Raw genomic sequence first — 15,469 nt, 5'->3', positions numbered from 1 at the left:
CTCTCCATCTCTCCTCTATCTCTCCATCTCTCCATCTCTTCATCTCTCCTCTATCTCTCCTCCTCTCTATCACTCTATATCTCTCCTCTCATCTCTATCTATCTCTCCTCTCTCTATATTTCTCTCTCTCTCTCTCCTCTCCTCCTTTCTATCTCTCCTCTCTCTCTCTTCTCCTCTATCTCTCCTCTCTATCTCTCCTCTATCTCTCCTCCTCTCTATCTCTCCTCTATATCTCTCCTCAAAATCTCCTCTCCTCTATATCTCCTCCTCTATCTCTCCTCTATCTCTCCTCCTTTCTATCTCTCCTCCTTTCTATCTCTCCTCCTTTCTATCTCTCCTCTCTCTCTCCTCTATCCCTCCTCTCTCGCTCTTCTCTCTCTCCTCCTTTCTATCTCTTTATCTCTCTCCTCTCCTCTATCCCTGCTCTCTCTCTCCTCTCCTTTATCTCTCCTCCTCTATATCTCTCCTCTTTCTCTCCTCCATCTCTCCTCCTCTATCTCTCCTCTCTCTCTCTCCTCTCCTCTATCCCTGCTCTCTATCCTTTATCTCTCCTCCTCTATATCTCTCCTCTTTCTCTCCTCTATCTCTCCTCTCTCTCTCTCCTCTCCTCTATCCCCTGCTCTCTCTCTCCTCTCCTTTATCTCCCCTCCTCTATATCTCTCCTCTTTCTCTCCTCCATCGCTCCTCCTCTATCTCTCCCCCTCTATATCTCTCCTCTATCTCTCCCCCTCTCTCTCTCTCCTCCTCTATCTCTCCTCTATCTCTCCCCCTCTCTATCACTCGTCCTCCCCACCTCTTCCTTTTTTTCTCCCCGTCTCCGCCACCATGGTGGAGCCCGAGAATCCACATGTCACACCGTAAAAAAGGCCCACGACCAGGGGCGAAAACAGCTGTAATGACAGGAGGCGAGCCACATGTCCCAGTGTGAAAACACGTTGTAAATCACATCACACCAAATCAACAGAGTCAAACAATCTTCCCTGCACTCAAATTTCTCTGGCCTGCAAGAGCGTACAGACCTTGTACAGTGTAGGGTTAAATGGTGCATGTTAGGTCAGTTATAGGGTATGGGTTAGTGACTTACATGTACATTTGAAGTCAGAAGTTTAAACAGCTTGGAAAATTCCAGAACATTTGAGCCATTTGGAGGTGTATTGGAGGTGTACCTCTGGATGTATTTCAAGGCCTACCTTCAAACTCAGTGCCTCTTCGCTTGACATCAGGGGAAAATCAAAAGAAATCAGCCAAGACCTCAGAAAAAAAATTGTAGACCTCCACAAGTCTGGTTCATCCTTGGGAGCAATTTCCAAACACCTGAAAGGACCACGTTCATCTGTACAAACAATAGTACGCAAGTATAAACACCATGGGACCATGCAGCCGCCATACTGCTCAGGAAGGAGACGCGTTCTGTCTCCTAGAGATGAACGTGCTTTGGTGCGAAAACTGCAAATCAGTCCCAGAAAAACAGTAAAGGACATTTTGAAGATGCTGGAGGAAACAGGTACAAAAGTATCTATATCCACAGTAAAACGAGCCCTATATCGACATAATCTGAAAGGCCGCTCAGCAAGGAAGAAGCCACTGCTCCAAAACAGCCATAAAAAAGCCAGACTACGGTTTGTAACTGCACATGGGGACAAAGATTGTACTTTTTGGAGAAATGTCCCCTGGTCTGATGAAACAAAAATAGAACTGTTTGGCCATAATGACCATTGTTATGTTTGGAGGAATTAAGGGGAACGCTTGCAAGACGAAGAACACCATCCGAAACGTGAAGCACAGGGGTGGCAGCATCATGTTGTGGGGGTGCTTTGCTGACTGGTGCACTTCACAAAATAGATGGCATCATGAGGATGGAATGTTATGTGGATATATTGAAGCAACATCTTAAGACATCAGTCAGGAAGTTAAAGCTTGGTCGCAAATGGGTCTTCCAAGTGGACAATGACCCCAAGCATACTTCCAAGTTGTGGCAAAATGGCTTAAGGATAACAAAGTCAAGGTATTGGAGTGGCCATCACAAAGCCCTGACCTCAATCCCATAGAAAATTTGTGGGAAGAACTGAAAAGGTGTGTGCGAGAAAGGAGGCCTACAAACCTGTCAGGAGGAATGGGCCAAAATTCACCCAACTTATTGTGGGAAACTTGTGGAAGGCTACCCGAAACATTTGACCCAAGTTAAACAATTTTAAGGCAATGCTACCAAATAATAATTGAGTGTATGTAAACTTCTGACCCACTGGGAATGTGATGAAAGAAATAAAAGCTGAAATGAATCATTCTCTCTACTATTATTCTGACATTTCACATTCTTAAAATAAAGACAGGGCATTTTTACTAGGATTAAATGTCAGGAATTGTGAAAAACTGAGTTTAAATGTATTTGGCTAAGGTGTATGTAAACTTCCGACTTCAACTGTATGTGTGTGTGTGTGTCTTTGTGTGTGTCTGTGTGTGTGTGTGTGTGTTTGCATGTCTGTGTATGCATGTGTCCACGTGTGTGTTCGTCCATGTTAGGGTCTGTGATTCATATGTCAATGGACAGGTTGTGTTAAAGTCTGTGTGTTACCGTATTCAGTCTATCAGGTGCTGGTAAATCTGAGGCTAGTTATCTCATCCAAAACATTATAGAGGACCACTACGGAAATAATCAGTTACTAACCTTTTCCTGTCCTGTAATGGGAAACATCAGGCATCAGAGGACAGCAGTGTGTGTGTGTGTGTGTGTGTGTGTGTGTGTGTGTGTGTGTGTGTGTGTGTGTGTGTGTGTGTCTGTCTGCCTCAGCGCGTGCCCATGCGTGTGTGGGACAGAGAGGTGTTGACAGGTTATCAGAGATTGTGTGACCCCCCCACATCGCCATGGTAACCCCTGACCCCAATCTCTGCCCTGAGTGGATGAGAGTGAGATGAGATCCATCGGTCTGTCAACACAGCTCTGATGTGCTAAATCACCGCTGACTCACCATAACATAGCGTGGCTCAGAGCCCTATCTTATCCATACCATCATCTACCACAACAAAGACATCTGAACGTTATCATAGCATCATATTCTTTACACACCGGATCATGGAACCATCCATATGTAGGTCAAACAACACAGAACTATTCCTGCCAAAACATTTGTTGAGTATCATGAAAATATCAAAAGGATGACATTCACTATTGCTCGTGTGAACACATTCACATAGCACACGGTTAACTGATCCATTGACTGACAGGCAGACTGACCTTGTGCTCCTGCTTGGCAATGTTATCCAGGCTGAGTGACAGCAGGAAGTTGCGTGAGCCCACGAAGAGCCGTCCCCTCTCCTCGTCCAGCAACAGGGCGCTGAAACAGCACGAACGCTCCAGCTCGAACCGGCGCACGCCGTGGAACTGCTGCAGCTCTGAAACACAACACACCCGCGGCGAGTTGTACACACATTACGTTAAGACAATACAAGATGTCTACACTCAAACGTTCATACGCCATGACATTTAAGTGTTTTTCATAAGAGCAACTTTTTTGATAAATGAGACCCAATATTATCCAAAAGTCATGCAGTTTTATACAAGTCCATATAACATGTTTTATTTGGCTCTACTGCCAGGGTCAAGTCAGGGCAGTGGTTTCAGTAGTCAGAATGGTCTTTGTTACAGCTTTAGAATCAGCTGTCTCAGCCGGGCTGAGTGGGGCTTATAAGATCTAGAGGAGTGAAGCCTCCTTCCCTTTCCTCTCCTTTCCTTTCCTCTCCTCACACCTATCCCTAATCTCCTCTCTAGGCTGGGGAACCCTGTGAGTGTTCCACTGTAACCGTGGAGACGGGGACACCCCATGGTTTAATGGCACACGCTCCAAACTGGGCCTGTGTCACCGGAGATGAGCAAGACTACAGTAGCTACTTTCCTGCTAGACTTACATCGCTCTCAATTTCAATTTCAATTCCATAACTCTCTCTCTCTCGCTCTCTCTCTCTCTCTCTCTCTCTCTCTCTCTCTCTCTCTCTCTCTCGCTCATAAATGCATCCGAGGTGTTTGTGAAAAGGACATGCCTGTAGAGCTGGAGCGTAAGCAGGGCCTGGGGGTACAGAGGAGGGTACTCTCAAAGTTCTTGCTGATGTTCCCTTACCTTTGTAGGAGAGCTTCATGCGAGGGGAGGACGAGGAAGAGGAGAATGGGTGTGAGGAGAAGGAGGGTGAAGAGGAGGCGCTGGTCTTGGGGATTCCGCTGGATGAGACCTGGGAGGCCATGAGGAGCAGGGAGCCCCACGTCGTCATCATCGTCACTGCCACCATCATGGTGTCCTGGGGTTGGCACTAGCCTGGCGCGCCTCGGGTTGAAATGGGTCTGGTTGTTGTCGTAGCAACGGACAGCTAGTTGTCGTCGCTCTCCTCTCCAAAACGGATGTCAGCCTTCGGGGCGTTGTGTGGCGTTCCCCCCGTTCTGCGTCTGTCGTACCGCACACTTCTCAGCTCCAACGGGACTGAAGAAGCTTCTCACAGTGGCACTGGAACCTAAAAATAACCAAGTAGAGAGGGACTCGTTAAAAAGCAGGCCGGGCAACAGAGATCACTGCCTCCCCTTCCCTCCTAGCACCAGGAGGTAGGTAATTTTAGCCAGAGAGGCTAATGGCTGAGTCCCAAGACCACTCCTGTTAAAGCCTCTACAAAGACCAGCTGTAATCGCTTCACATTACAGGACGCCATCCCAGGCCCATCAAACACCCAGCCCCGGTCACCTTTATGGGGGTAGGGAGTTAGGAGGACGGGGGAGCTGGAAGGGGTGGAGGGCCCCTGAAAGACACGTGGGGTGAGATATGTGGTGTGGCCCAGTGCCATGCCCGGTTTAATCTCCAACACAAGCGCCTGCTCTGTGGCAGTGCCAAACCCTGGCTGGGATGGCATCTTGTCTTCTCATTCCTCTCTGTCTCTGCTATTCAAACTGACTCCTCCCCATTACCGGCCAGCACTAGTGAAGTGCACTGCAGATGAACAGGCTGGTCAAAGTGATTGGGTGCTTAATGTGATATGTGTGTGTATAGACAGTAGCTTACCAGGCTTCTAGCATGTGACACACATACTGTACAGTACACATTCTCACAGCCTTACAGTGTATGAACTTCCACACACACATGCACACACACATGTACACACAGTCTTGTACAGCTAATCTTGTGGGGGGGGGCACAATTCAGTCCCATTCAAAATCCTATTTTCCTTAACCCCTAACCCTAACCCGTACTCTTACCCTAACCCTAACCCTAAAACTAACCCTAGCTCCGAACCCTATCCCTTAACGTAATTCTAACACCAATTCTGATCCTTAACCCTACACCCTGTTGAAACAGCAATTTACCTTGTGGGGACTAACAAAATGTCCCCAGTTGGTTAAATGTTGGTTTGTTTACTATTCATGTGGGGACTTCTGGTCCCTACAAGAATAGTTAAAAACGTCCACACAAGCTCACACGCACACACACACACACACACACACACACACACACACACACACACACACACACACACACACACACACACACACACACACACACACACACACACACACACACACACACACACACACAGCCAAAATCTTTCACCTCTTTTTCCTCTGACAGCATTTATTTCAGTGAACATGCTGTAGCCTACTTCATTACAGTACCTCAGTAACCTCCCTGCCGGCCCACCTTCACTAATACAGTATGACTCTCTCTGTCGTTCTCCTTCTCATTCTTTCTCCCTGTCACCCTCCATCTTTTTCTCCTTCTTTCTGCCTCTCTGCCTCTCCCTATCGCTCCATCTTTCTCTCGCTCTCTCTTTTTCTCTCTCCATTCCCCTCTCTCTATCGATGAGCAGTATGGCGGTGGATTCAGAGGGAGAAAGAGCGAGAGGAGGAAACTCAATAGTGTGCAGTTCTGACGAGCTCCAGTCTCTCTGTGGGTCAGTGAGGAGGATGTTAAAACACAAGTGGGGCCCCTGCCCCCCAGGGAGATGGACGGTCGGTGGCCTCGTGCTTCCAGCACACGGTCATCTGCTGCTCTTATCTAGTTCCCACGGGGCTCATCACCAGTAGCCAGGACATATTGAAGTCATCAACCGGACTAATGTGGACCTGAACTCTGAATCACTGCATCTCTGGCTCTACCTGTTACTTTCTGTTAGAGTGATGCCCCCTAAGCCAACCCCATCAGGCTTGGCTTACACAGGTGGTAGACCTTGGCTTACACAGGGGTAGGCAGGGAGTGTGGTCCCAGTACAGAGCGTTTAACCGATGGGAGGGATGGAGAGCACGTGTGTGTGTGTGTGTGTGTGTGTGTGTGTGTGTGTGTGTGTGTGTGTGTGTGTGTGTGTGTGTGTGTGTGTGTGTGTGTGTGTGTGTGTGTGTGTGTGTGTGTGTGTGTGTGTGTGTGTGTGTGTGTCTTGCTGCAGCAGAGATGGGGAAGGGATTGTTGGGAGGTGGAATATTATTCTGAATTTTTCTCTATTATCCACTCAGCAAGCCTTCAAGTCCGCAGAGACACACAAAGACACACACACACACACACACACACACACACACACACACACACTGTTCTTCAGGCTGCCTGACAGGTTTTTGCTGCAGGCATACATTTTTAAAATGTAGAATCTGTCACATTCTCTGAGCGTACCCTCGTCTCTCTGAGGACAGTGTTGATACAGGTCCATGGAGGGTCTACCTGCCTTCCATTCCCTTATACATCACCCCAGACCTCTCTATAACGAAGCTCCGAGACAGTCCCAGAACACTGGAGAGCAGATGAACACACAGGCCTGTATCTGAGTCCCAGTAGCTCTCAGGCCTGTATCTTAGTGCTATATCTCAGTTCTATATCTCAGTTCTATATCTCAGTGCTATATCACTGTCCTGTATCATAGTCCTGTATGTCAGTGCTATATCTCAGTCCTATATCACAGTCCTATATCTTAGTCCTATATCACAGTCCTATATCACAGTCTTATATCACAGTTCTATATCACAGTCCTATAATCGGAGTCCCAGTAGCTCACAGTCCTATATTAGTGCAGGAGTCAGTGTATGGTCTCAGCACAGCAGAGCATGAATTCAGCTCCCAGAGCCGAGCCGAGCCGGAAAGAGAGGGCCCAGAAATAACCCATTGGCTCCCACACAGAGTACTCTACTCACACTCAGCTACGTCTATAAGTTATGCAGGGAACCTCTCTGTGTGGATCTGTACGGGTCTGACACTCTTGCGTATAGATACACAGCAGAACATCTGCCACAGCGGAAGCATTGCCCATGAATATGTGTTTAAAGGAGTGGCAACTTAGATGTTAATGAGTAGACTGCAGAGATGGCATCATTGAAAGGGAGGGCAGGGTCCGTAGTAAAACAAACACACACACACACACACACACACACACACACACACACACACACACACACACACACACACACACACACACACACACACGCATGTGCACGGGCACATACAGAGTGAAAGGGAGGGGGGCAGAAGCAAAGTACTTCAACTCCTGTCCTGAGATATAAAGGAGAGGCCGGGTCCCATTGTCTCCTTAAGCTCCTATCAGTTGAAGGGTACTATTGTCGGCCCCTTGAAGCACTACAACACATCCGCCCTGAGCTCTGAGCTCTCACTACACACACCACAATGCATCTTCATAAAAGCCTTTAGCCGCCTGACACTTGTATTCATTTCAGCTTCAATAAGCCACGAAGCCGCATGAAGCAGCCCCTGCCAAGAGCTGTGGATTAAAAACAGAGAGAGAGAGAGAGAGAGAGAGAGAGAGAGAGAGAGAGAGAGAGAGAGAGAGGAGGTAGAAAGGGAGGAAGACTCATTGGGAAGAGGGACGTGCTGTGCTGTCAAAAATACCCAAAATAGAAAAGACAGGGACATAGTCCCTCCTTCAGGCAAGAGATGTATGAAAAAGGGAGGTCAAACTGGTACCAATCCCAAATCAATACAAAAAACTGTTAACCTGAGGCCCAAAACAACGAGAGGTGTGACTAAACACAATAGAGGAAAGAGAGCAGGGAGGGAGTGAGCAGAACACATTTAATGTTGTACCGTGTATTTCAGCTCGGCTGCCTGGGGGGGGGGGGGGGGAGCCGATTGTTCTTTGAGGAAAGAGTTTGGCTGGCCCCCGACCAACAGCCTGCAGCCTTAGCCTCCTGCACAGGAGTAAATACAAGCAGAGGGCAGAGGAACAGAAAGCAGGGAAAAGGCAGCACTCACATGAAGAGGTTTAGGAGGAGAGAGAGTGACACAGAGAGCCTGACGGCCGGTGACTGGCGGCTTTTTCTCCTGTGTATCTGCCCTGAGGGGAGAGAGATCCAGGGAGGCTGAGGAGAGAGAGAGCCAGGGAGGCTGAGGGGAGAGAGAGCCAGGGAGGCTGAGGGGAGAGAGAGCCAGGGAGGCTGAGGGGAGAGAGGCAGGGAGGATGAGGGGAGAGAGGCAGGGAGGATGAGGGGAGAGAGACAGGGAGGATGAGGGGAGAGAGCCAGGGAGGCTGAGGGGAGAGAGGCAGGGAGGATGAGGGGAGAGAGACAGGGAGGCTGGGGGCAAAGAGGGGAACTAGAGTCAGGAATGCAGGAGGGAGAGAGGGGAGAGAGAGCCAGGGAGGCTGAGCGGAGAGAGGTAGGGAGGATGAGTGGAGAGATGCAGGGAGCCAGGGGCTCCTGGCTGGTGCCTGATTGGTGTCTGGATCCCAGACATTTGGCCAAGTTTGGACACACTCAGAGAGTAGAAAACTGTAGCTGTCTGAGTGGAGGAAGTCCAAAGCCCTAAATTCCCCCAAAGGAACTCACCTCTCCTTCTGTATCCAGGGCAACCGCATTCCCTCTCAGCGTCCACCTGACCCAGTAATGGTCCAAAGCACAACGTGTCCCATGGATACGTCCTCAACACTACTTTCCAACAGGTTGTCTGTCTATTCCAGGACCAAAATATGTGCTCCTCCTTCTGTTTCTCGGTGCGCATACACACTTATTGACTCATTCACACACACCGCCGTTTACACCATTTCACACACATTTACACATACCCCCACACACCCTCCGATACACTGTATTGAATCCACACAAACCCCAGAGGTGGGATAAGAAAATCCTTCAGAAGAACCAACAGAATGGTAAAGGTAGAGTCCTCGCTGAAACAGTAGGTGTACCCGCCGCAGGGGGGGGGGGCAAAAGAAAGATGCTATAAAAGCTGGGGGGGGAATCCAGTGAGTCAATGCAGGCAAGGCTGGTGGGTGAAGAGATGAGACGAAGCCAGGCCCAGTATTCCAAGAGTCAGCTGGAGCAGCAAGCACTGCAGTCCACTCAGAAAAGCATACCTCTCCACTATACACTTCACTATGAAGAGGAACAGAGCCTGTGCACAGGGACTCCGGGTGAGAGGTGGACAAGAATAATGGACTTAATTCAAGAGCAGCGAGAGAGATAAAGAGTGAGAGAGGGGGGGGGGTGGGGTGTGAGCGAAGAGAAGGTGGGAGTTAAGAGGAGGGAAGGGGAAAGGGGCAGGGAAATGCGCTGTTGTTGGGTGAGTGTGGGAGAAGTGAGAGAGAGGCAGGAGGGGAGTTCTGCTTTTGATATCTTAGCAATCCAGGGCTGAAGATGTGCACCGTTTGTACACGGCGCACAACGCATGCAGCCCGTATACACACAGCTAACTGGACTGATAGGAGGGGACCACAAAGCCAGGTCCAAACCGTCTGTCTACGAGTCAGATCTTATTTTAGATCGAGGCCACCGTACACATACATGGTAGATTGGCACGTCCCATATACACAGGGAAGACGAATACTTCCTACAGTAGTCATACGCAGGTATCACGAGTAGGGCTCCTACGACTACTGAAGACGTGTATATGGTATACTATCTAGTGTCTAGGTGCGTACGTTTGGGTCCCCTGTTACACACAAACACACGCAGGTATATTCAAGAATGCCTAGCACATCTGATGAGATATGTCTGCTCCTCTCTGAGCTGCCTGGGGCCAGGCAGTGTGTGTGTGTGTGTGTGTGTGTGTGTGTGTGTGTGTGTGTGTGTGTGTGTGTGTGTGTGTGTGTGTGATAGCTTGTGTTTGAGCTTATGTGTGAGCTTGCGTGTGTGTGTGTGTGTGTGTGTGTGTGTGTGTGTGTGTGAGAATGAGGGTCTGGCAGAGTGCCAGGGAGGGTTGCCAGGTGCAGCCCCCGCTGATGGTATGAGGGACAAAGGGAGGAGAGAGCAGGCACAAAGATGCCCCTTCCCCTCCGCCCCTGTCCTGCCCCTCTGTCTCTGGACCAATGAACCCCCTGATGGGCGCCCTCCTGACCCCTCTCTGTGGCCATGGCAACCCCTCACTGGTGAGAGGGACTTTGGGTCCCCTGTTGTCTTGTTGTCCTTCTGCCAACTACATCATAAACCTATCTTATAACCACTCATCCTATAGTCCTCCTAAGGCCATCCTATAACCATCCTATAGTCCTCCTATAGCCATCCTATAACCATCATATAGTCCTCCTATAGCCATCCTATAACCATCCTATAGTCATCCTATAACCATCCTATAGTCATCCTATAACCATCCTGTAGTCCTCCTATAACCATCCTGTAGTCCTCCTATAGCCATCCTATAGTCCTCCTATAGCTATCCTATAGTCCTCCTATAGTCATCCTATAACCATCCTATAGTCCTCCTATATCCATCCTATAACCATCCTATAGTCCTCCTATAGCCATCCTATAACCATCCTATAGTCCTCCTATGGCCATCCTATAGTCCTCCTATGGCCATCCTATAACCATCCTATAGTCATCCTATAACCATCCTATAGTCCTCCTATAGCCATCCTATAACCATCCTATAGTCCTCCTATGGCCATCCTATAGCCATCCTATAACCATCCTATAGTCATCCTATAACCATCCTATAGTCCTCCTATAGCCATCCTATAACCACCCTATAGTCCTCCTATAGTCATCCTATTGTCATCCTATAACCATCCTATAGTCATCCTATAGCCATCCTATAACCATCCTATAGTCCTCCTATAGCCATCCTATGGCCATCCTATAACCATCCTATAGTCCTCCTATGGCCATCCTATAGTCCTCCTATAGCCATCCTATAGTCCTCCTATAGCCATCCTATAACCATCCTATAGTCATCCTATAACCATCCTATAGTCATCCTATAACCATCCTATAGTCCTCCTATAGTCCTCCTATAGCCATCCTATAACCATCCTATAGTCCTCCTATGGCCATCCTATAACCATCCTATAGTCATCCTATAACCATCCTATAACCATCCTATAGTCCTCCTATAACCATCCTATAGTCATCCTATAACCATCCTATAGTCCTCCTATAGCCATCCTATAAGCATCCTAAAGTCCTCCTATGGCCATCCTATAGCCATCCTATAACCATCCTATAGTCATCCTATAACCATCCTATAGTCCTCCTATAGCCATCCTATTACCATCCTATAGTCCTCCTATGGCCATCCTATAGCCATCCTATAACCATCCTATAGTCATCCTATAACCATCCTATAGTCCTCCTATAGCCATCCTATAACCATCCTATAGTCCTCCTATGGCCATCCTATAGCCATCCTATAACCATCCTATAGTCATCCTATAACCATCCTATAACCACCCTATAGTCCTCCTATAGTTATCCTATTGTCATCCTATAACCATCCTATAATCCTCCTATAGTCATCCTATAGCCCTTTTTGGTTCCACGTAGAACCTTTTTGGGTTCCATGTAGGACCCTTTCCACAGAGGGTTCTACATGGAACCAAAAAGAGTTCTATGTAAAAACCAAAAAGTGCTCTCCTTGGGACCAAAAAGGGCTCTCCCGGAGAACCCTTTTGGAACCATTTTTTTCTAAGAGTGTATGTGCCGTGAAATTGACTAATAGTGCCTTGTTTCTGTATTCAATTGTCTCAACCTTACTGGTTAACTGTATCCAATCTAAAAGATTGTCTGGTGCTGGATTGGAAAAGGAATCTCTGTTTCTAAATCACACAGCTTGTTTTTTTCCAGTGGGGTTGTGCGAGCGTCGACGCTGCGTTGAGTTGAGGTTACCGTCACAGCTAATTAAGTCTCCCTGTCCTCCCAGCACGTCACACGTGCGCAACATAACACACAACAAGACTCCTCCAGTCAGTCAGTCCCTTCCCGACATAAAAAACAAACACCCCGTCTGGCCGTGTTGTTCCAAGCACCACAGCTCATCCACTCTCCCAGTAGCAGCACTTACTCACAAGTACTGTACAGTAACACGTTTGGAACACAGCCTCCCTGAATGAGAAGACCGAGCACCATAATCTGACATGTGATGCCTGATTGGCTGGCTATGTGGATAGGTTGCTAGGATTCTTGTGGATAGTGGACGGTAATCATGTGATTATGTATAACGTCTAGAACTAGGTCAAATCAAATCAAATCGGAATTTATTGGTCACGTACACAGGATACAGTCGGTGTGAACAGTACTTGCCTGCAAGCTCTTCCTAAACAACGTAGTTATACTAAATCGTAAAAAAAAAAAATACAAACGAGAAATACAAAATAAAAAGTAGATATATGAATAAAATAAATACCTACGAAAATAAACACAATATACAAGTTAATACAATAATACAGTCTGACCAAAATGACTCAAAGGTCATGGGCTAGAAGGATCAGTTGGATTACATCACAACTGTAAAAAAAAAATATATATATATATATACTGTATATATACAGTGGGGGAAAAAAGTATTTAGTTAGCCACCAATTGTGCAAGTTCTCCCACTTAAAAAGATGAGAGAGGCCTGTACACTTCAACTATGACAGACAAAATGAGAAAAAAAATCCAGAAAATCACATTGTATGATTTTTAATGAATTTATTTATGGTGGATAATAAGTATTTAGTCAATAACAAAAGTTTATCTCAATACTTTGTTATATACCCTTTGTTGGCAATGACAGAGGTCAAACGTTTTCTGTAAGTCTTCACAAGGTTTTCACACACTGTTGCTGGTATTTTGGCCCATTCCTCCATGCAGATCTCCTCTAGAGCAGTGATGTTTTGGGGCTGTTGCTGGGCAACACGGACTTTCAACTCCCTCCAAAGATGTTCTATGGGGTTGAGATCTGGAGACTGGCTAGGCCACTCCAGGACCTTGAAATGCTTCTTACGAAGCCACTCCTTCGTTGCCAGGGCGGTGTGTTTGGGATCACTGTCATGCTGAAAGACCCAGCCACGTTTCATCTTCAATGCCCTTGCTGATGGAAGGAGGTTTTCACTCAAAATCTCATGATACACGGCCCCATTCATTCTTTCCTTTACACGGATCAGTCGTCCTGGTCCCTTTGCAGAAAAACAGCCCCAAAGCATGATGTTTCCACCCCCATGCTTCACAGTAGGTATGGTGTTCTTTGGATGCAACTCAGCATTCTTTGTCCTCCAAACACGACGAGTTGAGTTTTTACCAAAAAGTTATATTTTGGTTTCATCTGACCATATGACATTCTCCCAATCTTCTTCTGGATCATCCAAATGCTCTCTAGCAAACTTCAGACGGGCCTGGACATGTACTGGCTTAAGCAGGGGGACACGTCTGGCACAGCAGGATTTGAGTCCCTGGCGGCGTAGTGTGTTACTGATGGTAGGCTTTGTTACTTTGGTCCCAGCTCTCTGCAGGTCATTCACTAGGTCCCCCTGTGTGGTTCTGGGATTTTTGCTCACCGTTCTTGTGATCATTTTGACCCCATGGGGTGAGATCTTGCGTGGAGCCCCAGATGGAGGAAGATTATCAGTGGTCTTGTATGTCTTCCATTTCCTAATAATTGCTCCCACAGTTGATTTCTTCAAACCAAGCTGCTTACCTATTGCAGATTCGATCTTCCAAGCCTGGTGCAGGTCTACAATTTTGTTTCTGGTGTCCTTTGACAGCTCTTTGGTCTTGGCCATAGTGGAGTTCGGTGTGTGACTGTTTGAGGTTGTGGACAGGTGTCTTTTATACTGATAACAAGTTCAAACAGGTGCCATTAATACAGGTAACGAGTGGAGGACAGAAGAGCCTCTTAAAGAAGAAGTTACAGGTCTGTGAGAGCCAGAAATCTTGCTTGTTTGTAGGTGACCAAATACTTATTTTCCACCATAATTTGCAAATAAATTCATTAAAAATCCTTACAATGTGATTTTCTAGATTTTTTTCCCCTCATTTTGTCTGTCATAGTTGAAGTGTACCTATGATGAAAATTACAGGCCTCTCTCATCTTTGTAAGTGGGAGAACTTGTACAATTGGTGGCTGACTAAATACTTTTTTGCCCCACTGTATTTTAAATTTCACCTTTATTTAACCAGGTAGCCTAGTTGAGAACAAGTTCTCATTTACAACTGCGACCTGGCCAAGATAAAGCAAAGCAGTGCGACACAAACAACAACACAGAGTTACACATGGAATAAACAAGCGTACAGTCAACAACACAATAGAGGGAAAAAAAGAAAGTCTATATACAGGGTGTGCAAATGGCGTGAGGAGGTAAGGCAATAACTAGGCCATAGTAGCAAGTAATTACAATTTAGCAAATTAACACTGGAGTGAAAGATGTGCAGATGATGATGTGCAAGTAGAAATACTGGTGTGCAAAAGAACAGAAAAGTAAATAAAAACAATATGGGGATGAGGTAGGTAGATTGGATGGGCTATTTACAGATGGGCTATGCACAGCTGCAGTGATCTGTTAGCTGCTTAGATAGCTGATGTTTAAAGTTAGTGAGGGAAATATAAGTCTCCAGCTTCAGCGTTTTTTGCAGTTTGTTCAAGTCATTGGCAGCAGAGAACTGGAAGGAAAAGCGGCCAAAGGAGGTGTTGGCTTTGGGGATAGCCAGTGAGATATACCTGCTGGAGTGCGTGCTACGGGTTGGTGTTGTTATCGTGACCAGTGAGCTGAGATAAGGCTGAGCTTTACCTAGCAGAGACTTATAGATGACCTGGAGCCAGTGGGTCTGGCGACAAATATGTAGCGAGGGCCAGCCGATTAGAGTGTACAGGTCGCAGTGGTGGGTGGTATATGGGGCTTTGGTGACAAAACGGATGGCACGGTGATAGACTGCATCCAGTTTTCTGAGTAGAGTGTTGGAGGCTATTTTGTAAATGACATCGCCGAAGTCGAGGATCTGTAGGATAGTCCGTTTTACTAGGGTATGTTTGGCGGCGTGAGTGAAGGAGGCTTTGTTGCGGAATATATACAGTACATACGGAAATATACTCTTGTCTCATTTAGAATGATGGAAAAGGGGTTCTAACGCGCATTCCAAAATAAAAGGACTAAGTACTTAGCTACTAAGTATAAGGTAGCTAAGTATTATGAGTTTAGTCATTTAGCTCCAATAACAACAACATTTATGGCAATAAGTACAGCTTGCATATAGCTGGACTGTCCTTCCTTATGGCATCCCTCATACAGCCATGTTCAGACGCCTGTGAAATTCACA

At 46.9% G+C, this 15,469-nt stretch overlaps 1 protein-coding gene across 2 annotated transcripts in view; it reads right to left on the bottom strand.

Moving 5' to 3' along the window:
- LOC115131958 (semaphorin-3B-like) overlaps positions 1-15,469 on the bottom strand; it is a 75,351-nt gene that overhangs the window by 18,983 nt on the left and 40,899 nt on the right. For both annotated transcript variants that reach the window (XM_029664080.2, XM_029664079.2), the window contains 2 exons: positions 4,113-4,497; positions 3,233-3,390 (listed from right to left, as the gene is read on the bottom strand). In XM_029664080.2, the coding sequence (XP_029519940.2) occupies positions 3,233-3,390; positions 4,113-4,281 (327 nt within the window). In that variant the 5' untranslated portion in view covers positions 4,282-4,497. The remainder of the gene's footprint in view (positions 1-3,232; positions 3,391-4,112; positions 4,498-15,469) is intronic.

Source organism: Oncorhynchus nerka, linkage group LG7, assembly GCF_034236695.1.
Source record: "Oncorhynchus nerka isolate Pitt River linkage group LG7, Oner_Uvic_2.0, whole genome shotgun sequence".
Taxonomy (NCBI): Eukaryota; Metazoa; Chordata; class Actinopteri; order Salmoniformes; family Salmonidae; genus Oncorhynchus; species Oncorhynchus nerka.
The sequence above is the reverse complement of the archived record's forward strand: the minus strand, read 5'-3'. Positions and strand labels throughout refer to the sequence as shown.